Here is a 17,177-nt window from a genome sequence, read left to right on the forward strand (position 1 = left end):
TAGGTCAACGTGCTCGGAAAGGCATTAACACGACGCTGCGCTTGGGTTATTGGCCATTAGCGGTGTGCGAGCATGCTAATGTGGTTATTTTACCGTGCAACAATACACAACGCATATACATTTCACTTGTGTTAAGTCGCACCAACACTGGCTGATGCAACAGGGAGGGAAAGCCCCTCCATACACACACACACACACACACACACACACACACACACACACACACACACACACACACACACACACGCACGCACGCACGCACGCACGCACGCACGCACGCACGCACGCACGCACGCACGCACGCACGCACGCACGCACGCACACACACGCACACACACACACACACACACACACACACACACACACACACACACACACACACACACACACACACACACACACACACACACACACACACACACACACGCGCGCGCGTGCAAAGGCTCAGATTTTAAGCATTCTGGTCGCATGTTTGTGTAACCCCCACGCTATTCGGAGCTCCGCCCGTGGATCCAGTGTTGGATCTGCACCGACCGTGTTTATCTATGATTGAGAATTGCGGAAGGTAAAGATGTCAAACTGAGCCTCCGCCTTACGATACACCCAGTCATACGTGCTTGTCATCTATGATGTCATTCACACACGTCCCGGTCATGTGTGACACGTCAGGCATGCACGTCTCGGTCATCTATGACACGCCAGTCACATACGTCCAAGTCATAGGCGTCGGAACGTTTCCAGAGGTGGGGGGAGCCCAGGGTGTACTTCAGGAACTTTCTGGAAAGCAAGCCCGGTGACTGGGGGTGGGGGGGTGGGGGGGGGGGGGGGAGCGGGTAGAGATGGAGTTTGTCATCGTCCTTTATTCAAATGTCATGGCTGCTACACTAGATATGCATGGAAAGCTGTTTCTTACTGGTGCACAATTTTGCCCATTCGACTCATTTATGTTATTCTGCAAATAAGGCTATCCAGCAGCAGAAAAATAGCCTCCGTGAAGCTGCCTACCTTAAGTATGAACTGGCCCCACGTACACTGCATTGCTCATCAGCCAACGTAGACAGCTTTTTAAACCGATAGAATTCAGAGGCTTTGTCAGAAGTTTTTATCTGGGTTCCACAGACATTAAGGACATCGTGAAGGTAGATTAGATCGATACGTTTGATCAAAATTTGCAGATGAAAATTTGACCGCAGATGGAGCGGTCAACAATGTGTATTAACATGGCCTAGCTATGCTTGTACGAAAATGTTTGCCATTCAGTCAGAATCGATTAGTGGTACAAGTTATATAACGTGTTTTTTTAACATGGGCGCCCTCAAATCGACCACAAAACCTCCATACCAGGCGTTGCAGTCTCCACGATCCGCGGAACGTTAGTCTGGCAGCTAGCTTTTAGCCTTGACCCACCGGACGAAAATGACGACACTTCTGAAATAATTACCGTTTAACACATTAACCGATTAGTGATACAAGTTATGTGACGCAGTTTTGAGCATGCGCACCCGAAAATCTTAGAAACAAAAACCTCAACCCCATGCGTTGCAGTCTCTGTAGGCCGCACAGCGTTGGTCCAGCAATTAATATTGAGCCGTGCCCAACGTGTGGACGAAAATAGTGACGCTTCTGAAAACAGTATCTTTGAACCCTTCATGACATCAAATCTTACATTTAGAAGGCAGTTTGAGCCCATATTTCATGTGTGCGATCACTGATCTGATCACATCGACTGACCATAAGAAAAGATTGACCCTTAAAGTGGGGCTGTGTATGTGGTGGTTGAACTGGAAGAGTAAAGGCAGAATCTCTTTTTTCGTGTGTCTGTAATTATTAATCTGTCCAGAAGACAGATTAACACGGTGCCCGCCGTCTGGTGGCACTTGCAGTGGCCGAAGCCCTTCGGTTTTGCGGAAGCTGCAGCCCAGGTCGTCGATGTCCTTGATCTCGAGGTTGCGGGCGAGCATGTTCAGACCTTTTGATGTTATTTGTTTCACTAATCCATTTTGAAAAAAATGAACGTGCTCACGCAAACGTGGGATGGCCTTGCTCGTTTCGTAAGCTCATTTCGACCCACTTTATTCAACAATAATGAGACCCCAACTCTACTCAACAATAATGGGACCCCTTATTTCCCTCCGGGCAAAGGGCCCCTTGAGTAAAACACCAGGGGTATATTACCATTTCCGGTCAAGGGGGCTGAAAGGCCATTCTGTCCCATCGGGAAGCGTCTTCTGGCTGTCGTTCTGGCGACAGAGGCAGGATCTCCTGGTCGATCCGGAGGCCATAAGAAGGATACATCATATCGCATTGTTCAGAAGGCCTCCCTGACACGTGAGGCCTTCTGACCCATGCAGTTGGCCCCGGATCAGCACAGGAACCCTCATTGAGCCAACAACCTTCCTGATCGCCGCAGGTGGTACAATAATTGTCACATGAACTTAAGTTCCATGTTTTTCTATGTTCTTCAGAAATTTTGAGGACCTCTGAACATAGATTGTAGATGAGAAGGGGGCCCAAATTTATACAAACACAGCTAATCTACGTTTATCTTAAAATGTTTAAGATTCAGTCAGAATTTATTACGAAAAAAAATGCTATGAAGTATGGTTTTAAACATGCATACTCGCAAGTCGTAGCAACAACAGCCTCGACGTCCGGCGTTGCAGTCTCCATGGGCCACACGGCGTCGGCTTTGCGGCTGTGACACTAAGCGATGGCCAATGAGCGAACGAAAGAGATGACACACCTGAAGGAAGATGGCTGGTGAAACATGGAAATCGCCATGTATGTTTAATGTAGTGCAAAAGTAAGCTAAACACAATCTTAATCTGAAAAGTGTGGGGGGGTCCAGTTGACGCTGCTGCCCCCTCCGCCACCTTGAAAAGTGGGGAGGCATGGCTCCCCTACCCCCCCCCCCTGTCCCTACACCCATGGTCCCAGTCATCTATGATATGTCGGTTACACACGTCACAGTTATCTATGATATGTCGGTCACCCACATCTCAGTCACCTACGAAACGTTAGTCACATACGTCCCGGACACCTATTGCCAGTCTAACACGGCCCAGTCACCTATGACATGTCGGTTACACACCTCACAGTTATCTATGATATGCCGGTCACACTCATCTCAGTCATCTACGACACGTTAGTCACACACGTCGCGGTCATCTATGACACGCCAGTAACACACGGCCCAGTCATCTATGACATCTCGGTTACACACGTCCCAGTCAGTCATTTATGTTATGTCGGTCACACACGTCCCGGTCATCTATGATATGGTCACCTGTCAGATATCGAAAGAAGATTCTCGGATGATGGCCGCTCTCATCAGACAGGATCACGCGTATTTTCACCCATGGGCAAATGGCCATCTGGAACGTCTGAGCGTGTTTGTCGTGTCTGCCCCCGCGCGCTCCGCTTCCATGACGCGGCGCTCTCAGTGCCCCCGCGCGCTCCGCTTCCATGACGCGGCGCTCCCAGTGCCCCGCGCGCTCCGCTTCCATGACGCGGCGCTCCCAGTGCTCCCGCGCGCTCCGCTTCCATGACGCGGCGCTCCCAGTGCCCCCGCGCGCTCCGCTTCCATGACGCGGCGCTCCCAGTGCTCCCACGGAGCGGACATGCTGCAGCGCCCCTCTGTCGCACTCCACAGCTCCTTTCCCCCAGCCCTCCGTCTCCAGTCACTCTCGCCATGGCGGTGTCCTGTTTTGCGACGGGTTCGGTTTCCACGCGCCTGCCGCTGTGCGCTACCGAAATACGCCGAAGGGCGTGCGCCGGCTGCTGCGGCGGCGGTGCGTCCCTTGTGTGGGGGAGCGGCGGCGCGGATTTGACGGGGGGAGGGGAGGAGAGCCCGCATCTGGGGCGGCCGCTCAGCTGTCGCCGCCTCAGCGGGGGATGCCGCCGCCCGACGCGCCGCACTCACACGCGGCGCGAGACCCGGGCACAGTGGCGGGGGGCGGGGCGAGCGGGGCGAAGTGGTGCGCCTGGGACCAGCATACAGAGTCGAGCCCTCGGAAGAAGGACCGTGCCGGGTGACAGTCCCCGGGCCAGTCGTGGCTTGTGTGAGGCCGTGTGCGCATCTAGCCGACGGCATCGACTGAGCAGCGACAGGCAACCAGTCCCCACGGCCGGCAACGAGCTCCCTCCCGCTGAGGCGGCCGCGGCGCGCGAGAGAGCGCACGCCTCGGTCAGCTGCGAGGCGTCAGCGCCGCCGCCCGTCGGCACGTCCGCCGGCCGTCGGAGGCGACGCTCGTCGACACCGTCGCGGCCCGCCGCCTGAGCGGTGCACCTGCCCTCTGGCGCCGGTCTATTTTTAATCGGCGCCTTCTGCCCGGCCGCAGCGGCCATGGTTGTGCGAGAGGTGCTGCTGCCGGCGCGCCGAGGTCGGTCGGACGCGCCGCACCTCACTCCGCGTCGGACGCCACTCGCCATGACTGGTAAGGTGCCGCCGACCCCGCGCCGACGTCCTGACTACTGAGCCGGACCCCTGTCCCCTGGCGGCGTTTCGGTCACGCTGAGTTTGTCCGCCCGCTGTTCGTCTTGAACAGGGCTTCATGTAGCTTATGTCATTCAAAGCATGTTGCTTGCTCTTCTTGGCTTGGCTTATGGATACGTTAAGGCTTTCCGGGAAATCATACGCAGCTTCGCGTTTTAAACAAGGCTCCACTTTCGATGTGCCGTGTTGTTTAGCTTCTTGCGCTTCGCCTTGGCAGCCATCCCGCTGTGGCTTGGCGAGGGCGCCGCTGTCCAGGCTCCGGAGCGCCGGCCTGTGTGCGCCCCTCACCCGCCGCCGCCGGCCCGTGCGCGCCTCTTACCCACCGCCGCCGGTTCCGTCCTAGCCAGGGGCTTGGCTTGCAGTTCCGCGGCAGCGCCGGAAGCGATCTGTATCCGGTCACCTGGTGGGATCAGCTGGGCGGGCTGTGATCGGCCGGCCACGCGATGGGCGCCCACCTGGCGCCCCCCCCCCCCCCCTCGTCCGTCCGTGGGGACCGGGCCACCTGGCCGGCTGCCGGTCCCTTTGTGATGTCTTCCCGCAGCTGGCGGGCGGGCGCGTGCTGTGCGGGTCGGCGCACCAGGCCGGGGCGGCAGCGAGGCCGCTCGCCCACGCGCGGTAACACGCTGAGAGGGACCGTGGTGCTCTGCTTCCAGCTAGGGAGGCGGTGGAGGATCGCCCGCATTGCGGTGCTCTTGGGAAGCACGCTGGAACGGGCACGGTACGCCCGACTCGCCCTCGTTCTAAAACGCACCAACGAAGGGAATTTCCGGATGATCGAAAAAATTGGGTCACAGCGATCGGAAAAAGTAGCAGAGCGGTGTAACGCAGAACGCACGCCACGGAGCTACTTTAAACATGTGATAACCTGCCACCTATACTCTACTTCCAGCATGGCATATGCAAGGGCTTTACCACAGGTGAAGGTGTCCTGCCTAATTTTGCTGGAACACTAGATGGTCCCCCAACTTTGTGGAGACTAGTCAAACTTTTGCGGAAGCAAAATATTTCGGAAGCAATGGGAAAAATAACCCACCCTTAGTGACATCAAATTACATTTTACAAGTCAAAGGCTGCGTTAACCAACTTTCTCTTTCCCAGTGTTTTTATCGATCTGCTTATTGATAACCATTTGACGTTAGATGCGGTTCCGTGCCAAACGACGGGAGGTCGCGCAGAGAAATGCCACCTACGCCTCAAAAGGGGCGGAAAGTTACAGCTTTTCATGGCGGTTCTACAATGATCGGTGCAAGGTTTTCAGGCCATTTACTGCTGCAGCGAGTTATTGCCAGCGTTATGACTTTTGTATCTAAGGGCTGTGTATCTCATAGACTATGAATCTAAGGCTAAGGGCATAGCTTTCCAGTTTTGGTAGCTGCGGGTGTTGACTTTTGCTAAACAGCAGTTAATCTGGCACGATATCGATAAAGACCGCGACGTGCGAAACTGCCATGGATTTTTCCATGAGCTGCATCATTTGCAGCCATCGAAGTAGGCTAAATCTATATCATGGCCATTTGAAGTTATTTTGCTGATTTTCAGACATGGACGTTGAAGACCAGGGAGAAAGCTCATTCTGGAGCCACACTGCGACGGGCTTTTGTGTAAACAGAAACGTAAAAGTCGAATGCTGCTTCCCAAATGTTGATCCAGGACAGAGCCTAGGCATTAAGATCCTACTGAAACAACGCTCGACACGGAAATGCCCCACGCAGATGCTTCATTGGCGCATGCATCTGTTCCGGGCACCGTTGGCTGCAGGTCGAACTGGGGGGTCGTTCCTTATTGCGGCCATACAAACGTTTGCGTTCAGATACCGGTGCTTGTTTCCGTATGACGCTCCGCAAACAACTTTCCCGTTCGTTCCATTTATACACATGATGCAACACTACTAAAAAAACTTTCTGCAAACACATGCGTATGAGGATATGCACAATCCAGCCGTAATTAGCCAGGCATGGTAGAATGGCCATGATTCATCGCTGTTGCAGCTTTTTTATCCACACACCTAATACTAATATTTTCTGCGTTGGTCGTGGACAATCCAGAGACGAGGCAGGCCTTTTTGAATACAAGAAGAAGCACGTCAAGCGCGTCCTAATTTTCTACTCAAGAATGGCAGACCTATCCGACGTGCCGCCGAATTGAGTAGCATTCGCAGCACGTTGATGAGCTTGAATCTCTAACGGCCCAGATAAACGATAATACGTCCACAGTCTGGTAACACTTGGCTTATTACATCTCGGTTCAGATTCGATCCCACTACTGCCCTTTTCAAACGAATGTGCTAGTTTTTGAAAGTGCTGGACCATGTGCTCCGGACGGTGTCATCTGTTCGGGACATGCGACATTTACACAGCTGTCCACACGACCCTCGGCTGTTCTAAGGCTCGGGCTCAGCTGTTCACGGCGATCAGCTGTGTGCATGCATGTAAATCGTACCGCCTTATGTACATGCCCTTTGCCACAGCGGAGGAGGTGGCAAACACAGAGGATTCCATGGTGGTGGTGGCCGCATAATTCCTCAAAGATACGAACAAATCATGGCGATGTGTGTTATGTTCAGCTCCGTGACTGTCATATCAAAGCCCCCCTCCCCCCCTCTCCCTCTCTGGAACGTCCTCGCACACCTGTTTTGTCTGCACGGGGCCTTTAGTTTTTAGGGTAATGAAAGCTTTGATCAAAGCACTGTTAGCAGGTGATGTCCAATTGCGATGTACAATTCCGGTAAGTGTGCTTCTTGTTTCGCTTAGCTCCGTCAGATTTTTCATCAAAACTCGGGAGAGGCAATCTGTAATCTGCGTTGCAGAGGCGGTGTGCCCCCCACCCCCCTCTTTCCCCCGTCACCACTGACGCGCTTCTCCGTCCGTGACCCACCTCTCCGCTGCACTCTCGGAAGCCCCCCGCCTCACGCGTCAGATGTGACGCGGCTGCCCGCCCTGCCCGCAGAGGTGTCAGCCGTCGGAGCCGACGCAGCCGACTGCGTGTTAGCCGCGCACCGGGACGTCGACGCCGACGCCGCCGAGCCGGTCGACGCGCCGTCGCCGTCGCCGTCGCCGGAGTCCCCCAGTCCGACGTCAGCGGGCGAACAGGACCCGTCGTCGCAGAAACGTGAGCCGGCCGCGACCGCTCGGGCATGCCGGGTCCTGTGTCAGGGTCAGCGCGCACTGAACGGGCCTCCTGGATGTTAACTGCTTTACTCGTCTACCCGAGGCGCGCCTGCGGACGCATTGTGAAGGCACGGTGCTGGCAATATGAAAGAAAGCCTGCGTTTCGATATGTCGAGTTACTGTCCGAAACTTTATGGGGCATTTTAATTCGAAGTTCTGGGGCATGTTCTATTGCAAAGGCATTTGGGCCTGTCTGGCTAAACGCTTATTACTGCGAGCCTCTTCCATCGACAACCTTCCCAACCGCACTGTAAACATTATTCACCAGCTATTGTCCGAAGCCAACAACCACAGAAGCCAAGTGGCACCTGTCAGCCCGATATTGGCCCCGCTGCCCGGCTGAGCACAGCCGTGTCTGTCGAGGCTGTTCTCCGCGGTCAGTGGCGCTGCATGCGCTGGCCTGCGGCCCAGCCGCCCACGCTCTGCATGCATGACTAACCTCTGATTGTCCGCTGATCGGACGATGCTTTGACAGTAATTCATGGCCTGGCTGGGGAGTGAGAGCACACCAGCCCCGTTGTGGGGAGAGCCCCGATAATTGCTCACCTGTCGGTGAGTGGGGTTTGCGCTGTTCCCTCGTAACTCCGCACCCTCAACTGTTGTTCAACTCAACGATTGAGGGTACCTTCTTACGCTCAACCGTTTTCGCTGAAATGTGTGGTCAACTACTCGCGAGTCAGCACTAGCAAACATAGCCAGTTTGGTTTCTGATTCGCACTGATCTTTGACTAAAAAACAAGAGGGACGTTTGGATCTTGGCTCCTGCTGGTTTTTTTGCTCACACCAGACCCTGGCTGCTGGCTCTCATTGATTCTTTTGAGAACAACACGCCTGGTGTTTTGGTTTCCATCGATTTTTCACAATCACCAGAGCCTCGTCCTCAGCAAGCGACAGATGGTGGCTCTCACGAAACACCGGAACCTGGTTCCTTATTCACATTGGCGCCACTCTCAAACACCAGCTATGGCCACCATTTGCTAGTCATTTACCAACAAACAGCTGTATTGTCTGAGTAAGAATATATCCTGTGCGCTTCATATGATATTTACCCACGGTGCTGAGTGGTATATTTGAAAGCTTGCAGAGCATATATTTTACCATTGAACTAAGTACATTTTAAACACAACAGATCCTGAAGATTATGGATAAACTTAAGACAGCTTCCGTGACACTCACAATCTCCTGTGTGATCACAAATTGGTTCCTGGCTTGTTCTTGGTTCTGGAACCAGGGGCAACCAGGCTCTGGTTTTACGAAGAATTGTTCGGAACCAAAAAACATCTATGATCACAACTTCGACAAGGATAACATTACAGACTTCACGGACGACACGTGTAAGTGTGAGAGCTACCAGATATCGTCGCAATGCACAGATTGGGTTGAGATGTCCATTAACACGCTTTTGGGTGGAGTCAAATTGACCCCCCGAAGGTTTTTCCAGAATGGTTTCCGATTTTTGGTTTCCGATTTCCAAATTTTGCATAGCTGTAGACAACTAAACAGCGGATCGTTTGGTGGCAGAATTTAGATGCACATTGTAAGGTCGCTGACGTATGGCAGGTCGAAGTCAGGTCATGGTTTCAGCAAAGTCAATTTCTAGGGAATCGTTCAATCTGATGCAGCAATGGAGTGTGAGACGAAGCCATACATCTCTGAAATGCTTTCTCAGACAGCACAACAATTGAATGAGCAAATTTCATTGACCTTAGGTCAGGTATAAAGATCAGCCCAAGGTCAAAACCAACCTGTTTCATTACTCTAAGGCTTGCAGTATGGGATAGTTTCTGGTGCTCATTTCGAATTTATTATCCGGCATGAACCGCATCCCACATCTTTCATGGACTCTATAGGTCAGAATAGGTCATTGACCTAAAATGACCCAGGTCAGCATCTAGTTTTTAGGAGCATACTGTCTAGCTTACACTTTGTCGCTTTTTCAGATGCAAAATTCAGAGCAGTTTTGTATGATTCTGGTCGCCATGACCTTCAAAAGGTCAAACAAGGTCGCTGGCCTTAAATGAGCATGCAAACTTTTGCTAGAAACAGTTATCTACATTCTGGGGACCCTTTGAAGACCAACCTGGAATTGGATCTTGTTTGACCTTATTTGACCCGAAAGTCATCACTTAGGAACCTCAAACTTTGATCTAAGTGAGTTCACGTACGGGTACCCTGTACCCTGTGAATTTGGTGTCTGTAGCTCTCATAGTTCTTGAGATCTCAGGGGTGTCAAATTTTATCCCCCCCCCCCCCCACCCGAGCGAAGGGTATCCAGCCGGCCACCCGGGCGCGTGAAATGCCTACACAGATTTCAGTGACACCTGGCTATCAATATAACTTCCTGTGGAATTTGTTATTTTGCTTCCATGCCAAATGCATCATTATGTGGCCACATTCACAATGACACAATGTAATCTTGGCAGTTATGTAAACAACCAAATTCAATGCGTTTTTTGCCGGCTAATTTGAACAAGCTTTGTTTTCAAGACTGTGGTAGGATGGTATGCTGGCTCGCGCCAGGATAGGTGACTATTTTTCTGAAAAACGAAACCGCGCAAGTCATATGCTCCTCTGTGCAGTTTGATGCGAACGGACTCGCCCGTCGTCTTAATTGTCCCCAGATTGACTAAACTCCCCTCGCCATCTGTGGGCACAGGAAGGCGGAATTCTGTCGCCTTCTGTCTAACTTGTGCTATAAGATTCTGACGCCATATGCGTGACTCAGATCAGACAGATTATTATGTCATACGTGTGACTGAGATCAGATGCATTCTGCCTTCATCTGTGTGAATGAAGTCAGGAAAATAATGGGACCAGAGCGGGCGAGTTTAGTTTGGTTATTGGGTCTTTAAGGGCGAGCGAACGTGAATGTGAAATCTGAATGTGAATCCGTGGGTCTGGCTGAATAAATATTGGTTCCTTTGGGACTAAACTGGCATGACTTGGGATAATGATATTCTGTAGTCCGTCGATGAATACATTTCCTGGATTATGTACGATCTGCGTCAGGCGCCGAATGGATCACCTCGATTTCGGCGTGACTGGGCGTGCCAGACTATAGCAGACTATGTGGTAAACTGCTGTAGCAGGCAGTCTACCACAGACCCCGGCAGACCATATCGTCAACTATTGGACCCGAGACCGATTCACCCATTTCAGAGTCTGTCCCGCGAGGATATATTCCGCCGGCGCTACAGAACTGTCTTCGCTGTGACGCCTGCTCGTGCATCTACATTGATGAGCTGGACTACTACAAACACGTTCGGAACTACCACTCGGCCAGTGCTCAGCGCCGCTACAGGTCAGCTGGCGACGGCGCCAGTCACCACCCGGCGCGCGCGGTCAGGTCAGGGCTGCCGAGGGGCACGGCTGCCGGTCAGATCAGGGCTGTCAGGCATGCTCACCATGGTCAGGTGTCATCTGGTCCTCATGGTTCCACAGACGTGCATAAAATATTAGGGGTCCACATTTGTTAGAATGGAATGAGCCAAGCCAATATTTAGTGGACAGTGTTTATTTGGCAATGCTATTGATGAAGTGATAATGATTTTGTGATGTAGTGACGTGCAGTTTAGTGGTTTGTGATTTTGTGACATAAGTAGGACTCACCCGACGGATCCTATGTCCAAATACGACATGCGTATTTGTCAGGACCGCTTGTTAACTTCGAACCGTGCTTTTTATCCCTCAACACTCACAAGGTGTTAGTCATAATCTATGTCATCTCCTGTTGAGGCTGAACTACACAGAAACGCATACACCTCGACGCTAGCGCTTTACAACACGTCCGGCAGAAATCTTAAGAACTTTTCCTGCACATGCAAAATAATAGTGCCATTCTTTCCGGTAGGAAATCTAGTCAGTGCAGAACGTGCGTGTTCTCCAAGATCGTGCCGGAGCAGGTGACGACGCTGAAGACCTTGCAGCACCAGCAGCGGCAAGTCAGCCCCGTCAAAATCAACGTCCTGCAGAACAACGTCAAGGTAACGGCGTACCTGCTCGCTTCAGCTTTGCTTCCATGAGGCGGGACCTCTATCAGGGCTGGCTGGGAGAGGGCCTACGCAGATCACTGCTGGAGTTTTGTAGGTTGCATGGGCAAGGCTCAGTCAGCCTGCAGAAAGTTTTGAGACAAGTTTTGCTCTTCACAGACACTAGTACATGTCCTGCACCTCTCATGTGAGGTATCACGTTTTCCATTCGTCCGCAGTATGCGGTTTTCATGCGTGGACGTGGAGGACTGGTGGCTTGTGACCCAATGTTGGCCGAGCTCTCTCACTGACGAGAGTAAGAAGTCAGAAATTTGGATTACGCTAGGGACGGTCAGGTGGTGCAGAAACGAGTATAATGTTCAGGAACTCGCAGGTCATGAGTTTTACTGGTTCTTTCTTTTCATGAACCACCAAAAGGTTGAATCCCTTAAGCTGTTCGGAAATAAAAACCCGCGCCTCCCCGTTTCCCCGAACCCCTGACTGCTCTTTTGCAATGTATCCATCCGACACAGTGCTGCAAGGCCTGCTGATGCCTTCCTTGGAAGCCGCTCGGCACGGGCCCCGGAATGCCAAGTCAGTTGGCACGCGTGCAGCACAGGTTCCGGTTCGGAGGGTGGCGCCGGCTGTGCCATGACACCCCTCGCCAGCCCCGCCCTGTAACGTAAACAGCGCCAGGTGTGCGCGACTCCAGTACACAGCAGGGCGCGCTGGCGGCGGTCCGGAACGCACGCGATACTTTGGGTCGTGAGACGAGTGCCGCCGGTCCGGGACGCGGCTATGCCAACGTGCAGGTGTTGGGATATGGACCGAGGAAGATGCCGACCAAGATCTGCTGTCAGTTTTTGGAGGGCATGCAATAACATTTGCCGCCAGGACGCCAGAAAGCTACCAATCATCATTAGGGATGAATGGGATGTGTGTGGCGGTTTGAAAAGGAACTCGAGCTCGAGCTTGGAGGATTCAACTAAGGCATGATAAGTTATTTTTCTACATGGAATAGGTTGCTTATACCGCACAAGATCGCATGCAACGTTTTCCAACCGATTTGATGAGTGTAGTGATTGCGGCGCCTGTTTCTCAGAGCCGCTGGAGTCGCATGTTCGCCAGCCGTCTGCGTGGTCAGCTGACGCCATGAGCAGCGGTCTTCGCGCCATCGACCCCCGCCGAGTGCCGCTCAAGAGCAAGGTCAAGATGCAGGCCAGCCTGCAGCCGTTCGTCGTGCAAGAGCTGGACGCCAAGATGAGGGCGATGAAGCGGCAGCGGGCGACGCCGGGCGACGGCAGCGCCACCTGTTGCGGCGACGGTAGTGACATTTGCGCCGGTGGCGCCACGCTGCGGGTGAAGCAAGAGCCGGCGGGCCTGACGGAGGCCGAGTGCGCGGCGCTGCTGCAGCAGGTCGAGGTGCGGATAAAGACCGAGCCCGGCGAGCTGGAGACGTGATGCCCTGTCGGACGAGCGTCGCACGCGCCGTGTGAGACTTCAGGACCTCGTGTGACGTGTGCAGTGGTCGGGACGAGCTCAGGACGCAAGTACCCGCCTGCCGACACCGCTGATGTCGGCTCCACTTTAGCTACGTCACGTTCTAGTCAGTTCCATTTGAAATGTGCTTCTGGTTCTTCTCCGAATGCGTTGTGTGCCTTGATGAAGGCTCCAGGCCTTGATAAGGTCACTTGTTTTTCAGTGCCTGAACATGGTCTTCCACTGTAAGTGCCTTCTACCGCCTTCATTGATGATAAAGTGGTATGCCACTGAAAACAAGGAAGAGGATCTGGACCCATTTTTACAGGCTTAATGAGTGTGGTTTCCTTCAATCAATGTACAAAATATATTTCGCAGGTTGCGTTTTGGGAGGCATCATCGGGTCCGAGAATTGCCAGTCGACCCCTGGTCTCGTGCCGGGAGCGCATCTCCTGACTGCGAGGGTCACCGGCTGGCGATTCATTGCTGGTCGCCATTTCCTCTGAACAGGTCACCGGCTGGCGATTCATTGCTGGTCGCCAGTTCCTCTGAACAGGTCACCGGCTGGCGGTTCACTGCTGGTCGCCAGTTCCTCTGAACAGGTCACCGGCTGGCGATTCATTGCTGGTCGCCAGTTCCTCTGAACAGGTCACCGGCTGGCGATTCATTGCTGGTCGCCAGTTCCTCTGAACCCAAAGACAACCGAGAGCGATTGACGGCGAGATATATGAAGCTGCGGCGGAGTGCAAGAAAAAAAAACCAGCAGAGCCACATGAAGTACAAAACGTCGCGTTAGGAAAGGAGCCTGGCGCGAATGATGCGAGAGAGCACAAATTTATTGTTTCATCCCTGCACCTAGTACATGCCGTTGACACATGAATCAAGAAGAGGAACCCGCACCCTGATCGCGACCAGGACACTCCCCGTCAAAGTGGATGACTGGTTAGGTCAGACCCATCACTCGCCACCGACATGACCTTTCCGGCCCCGTGACTTCCCGTAAACAACGAACACCATCCGCAGACAGTGACATCAGCAGCGCGGCGAGCGACCTTTCAGGTGACACGGCTGTGGTGTCGAGTCGTGGGTCAGAACTGCGCACGCCTCGACAGGGTCCGGACCGCGGCGTAGACACGACTGTTCAACATGCGCGTCTTGTGTCTGCTCTTGCTGCTCAGCGTTACTATAATAATGTTCGCAGGTAAGCTATTCCAAATGCCCCAGACGTATCTGTGCCATAATAGATGCATATTATCTTTGCTTCACCGCAGTGTTATCTTCCATCTGCCACATGAGGTCCCTGCAATGTGTACAAATGACCTTGTGCCAAACACGTATCTATGCAAGACAACCGTTGCTGTATAATGACAGAGCCATGAGAGGAGAGAAAATTGCTCCATTTCCCCCTGAGGGGCTTAGGGTCAATGGGCCCCTGCAGGGCAAAAATCTGTGGACACCTGTCTTGACAAAGTGACTATAATAATGCCGAATGGGCCGCTAACAAGCTTTTCGGAAGCGTCTAGGACCCCTGGATCGACCGGAGCACCCTGGTCAGTCGGAGATTGGGTTCTTTACTAACTGGAAAGGAGTCTGGTGAGCCTTGCAAGAAATCGTTCCCCCCCCCCCCCTTAGAGGTTGAAACCATTTGAGAAACACTCGCTACTCTTGCGCGAAGTCCTGGCGGCGTGACTTGTGCTCGACGTAAAAACGTAGTAAAACTCACTGCCTGCTGCATTGGTACTCAGGGCTGCTCGTGGCACACCCGGTCAAGAGCCCTGACACCTTTGACTTTGTAAGTCGTTCCGTTGTCTCTTTCAAATGGCGTTAGGTGGGGTCACTTGCGGGCGGCGGAGAAAATGATACTTCTACGAGTGGGACTGCTGCGGGCTTGGACATCTTTGCCACTGCCTGCGGGCTGGGACACCTTTGCCCCTGCTGCGGGCTGGGACACCTTTGCCACTGCTGCGGGCTGGGACAACTTTGCCACTGCTGCGGGCTGGGACACTCTACGAGCGGGACTGCTGCGGGCTGGGACACCTTGCCCCTGCTGCGGGCTGGGACACTACGAGCGGGACTGCTGCGGGTGGGACACCTTTGCCCCTGCTGCGGGCTGGGACACCTTGCCACTGCTGCGGCTGGGAGCACTCTACGAGCGGGACTGCTGCGGGCTGGACACCTTTGCCCCTGCTTGCGGGCTGGGACACTACGAGCGGGACTGCTGCGGGCTGGGACACTACGAGCGGGACTGCTGGCGGGCTGGGACACCTTTGCCACCGCTGCGGGCTGGGACACCCTTTGCCACTGCTGCGGGCTGGGACACTCTACGAGCGGGACTGCTGCGGGTTGGGACACCTTTGCCACTGCTGCGGGCTGGACACTCTACGAGCGGGACTGCTGCGGGCTGGCACACCTTTGCCACTGCTGCGGGCTGGGACACCTTTGCACTGCTGCGGGCTGGGACACCTTTGTCACTGCTGCGGGCCGGGACACTCTACGAGGGGACTGCTGCGGGCTGGGACACCTTTGCCACTGCTGCGGGCTGGGACACTCTAACGAGCGGGACTGCTGCGGGCTGGGACACCTTTGCCACTGCTGCGGGCTGGGACACCTTTGCCACTATTCGCGGGGCCGCGCGCGCCCCACCGCCTACCGATGCCGTTGAGCTGTCTGAGTGAAGTCAATGGGATCCTGGGATGGGAAGCTGCACCACAGCAGTACTGGGATGGGAAGCTGCACCACAAGCAGCAAGCGCAAGTGTCACGAGAGGCCTGCTGTGAAGTTACCGATGCCCGCTGTCTACGAATGTTCTGAACGGCTTGGGGTTTTACAAGAGGGTGTACACAGCCATATAGGTTTGTGGTCGTTTATGTTCACAATGCTGCTGACATCATAAAGATTTCCTTAAGTTTTCTCCGATCTTCTCGACAATCCCCACGAGCCATGCCCCGCCTTCGTTGCCCTAATTCATGTGATCTGTTTCGGAGTTAAAAGTATTAATTTCTCCCCCTCCCCCTCTCTCCCTCTCCTCTCATCTCCTAGTTGAGAGGATTCTCTGGCCGATCCAGTGGCCTTCGACCCTTCAGAGAAAACGCACAAGGTGCTCATTCATCATCACCCGCACTCAGTTATTAGGTCCGTATCTATCAGATTGAATGTTCTCGTCTGGAGTGGCCCGTGGCCACCACGCCCCTAATGGGGCGGATGGAGCAATCGTCCCCATGACTATATCGTTAGATGTTACCCAGCAACCTGTGTTTTGTATCCGTGCGTGAAATGGGGTGACTTGTTATGTACATGAGAATGATGACATCGGGCAGATGGAAGATAACACAGACAATAAGGCAGAAATGCATTCGACCATGTGCGATAGTTCAAAAATATGTTTCAAGGTGTAGGACTGGAAACACATTACATGCGCATGCAGGTCACCAGTCAGAATACCTCACGTCAACTACCTCACTCTCTACCTCACCAGCGCCGACTGGTCACCAGTCGAATACCATCACGTCAACCACCTCACTCTCTACCTCACCAGCACCGACTAACGCACCGACTGGTCACCAGTCAGCATACCTCACGTCAACTACCTCACTCTCTACCTCACCAGCGCCGACTGGTCACCAGTCAGAATGCCTCACGTCAACTACCTCACTCTCTACCTCACCAGCGCCGACTGGTCACCAGTCAGAATATCTCACGTCAACTACCTCACTCTACCTCACCAGCGCCGACTAACGCACCGACTGGTCACCAGTCAGCATACCTCACGACAACTACCTCTCTCCTACCTCACCAGCGCCGACTGGTCACCAGTCAGAATACCTCACGTCAACTACCCCACTCTCTACCTCACCAGCACCGACTAACGCACCGACTGGTCACCAGTCAGCATACCTCACGTCAACTACCTCACTCTCTACCTCACCAGCACCGATTAACGCACGAACTACTAGCAAGCCCCAAGACGCTCTTTGAACTGCAGCTTTTGTAACGTACTTTGCAACGATGCGACAGCGTGTCGTGTAAATAAAGTGGAAGTGATGCCGCTCGTGAGTCCTGCTTACAATA

The 17,177-nt window shown here is 53.6% G+C and overlaps 1 protein-coding gene across 1 annotated transcript; it reads left to right on the forward strand.

The window, feature by feature from the left end:
* Window positions 1-4,254: 4,254 nt before the first annotated feature.
* Window positions 4,255-12,786, forward strand: LOC119098908 (uncharacterized). The gene is made up of 5 exons (XM_037221952.1): window positions 4,255-4,436; window positions 7,442-7,603; window positions 10,822-10,963; window positions 11,513-11,645; window positions 12,733-12,786. Exons 1-5 carry the CDS (start codon window positions 4,346-4,348, stop codon window positions 12,784-12,786), a joined length of 582 nt encoding a protein of 193 aa, XP_037077847.1. The 5' UTR covers window positions 4,255-4,345.
* Window positions 12,787-17,177: the final 4,391 nt, after the last annotated feature.

This window comes from Pollicipes pollicipes, unplaced genomic scaffold (genome assembly GCF_011947565.3).
Source record: "Pollicipes pollicipes isolate AB1234 unplaced genomic scaffold, Ppol_2.1 Scaffold_4740;HRSCAF=5597_pilon_pilon_pilon, whole genome shotgun sequence".
Taxonomy (NCBI): Eukaryota; Metazoa; Arthropoda; class Thecostraca; order Pollicipedomorpha; family Pollicipedidae; genus Pollicipes; species Pollicipes pollicipes.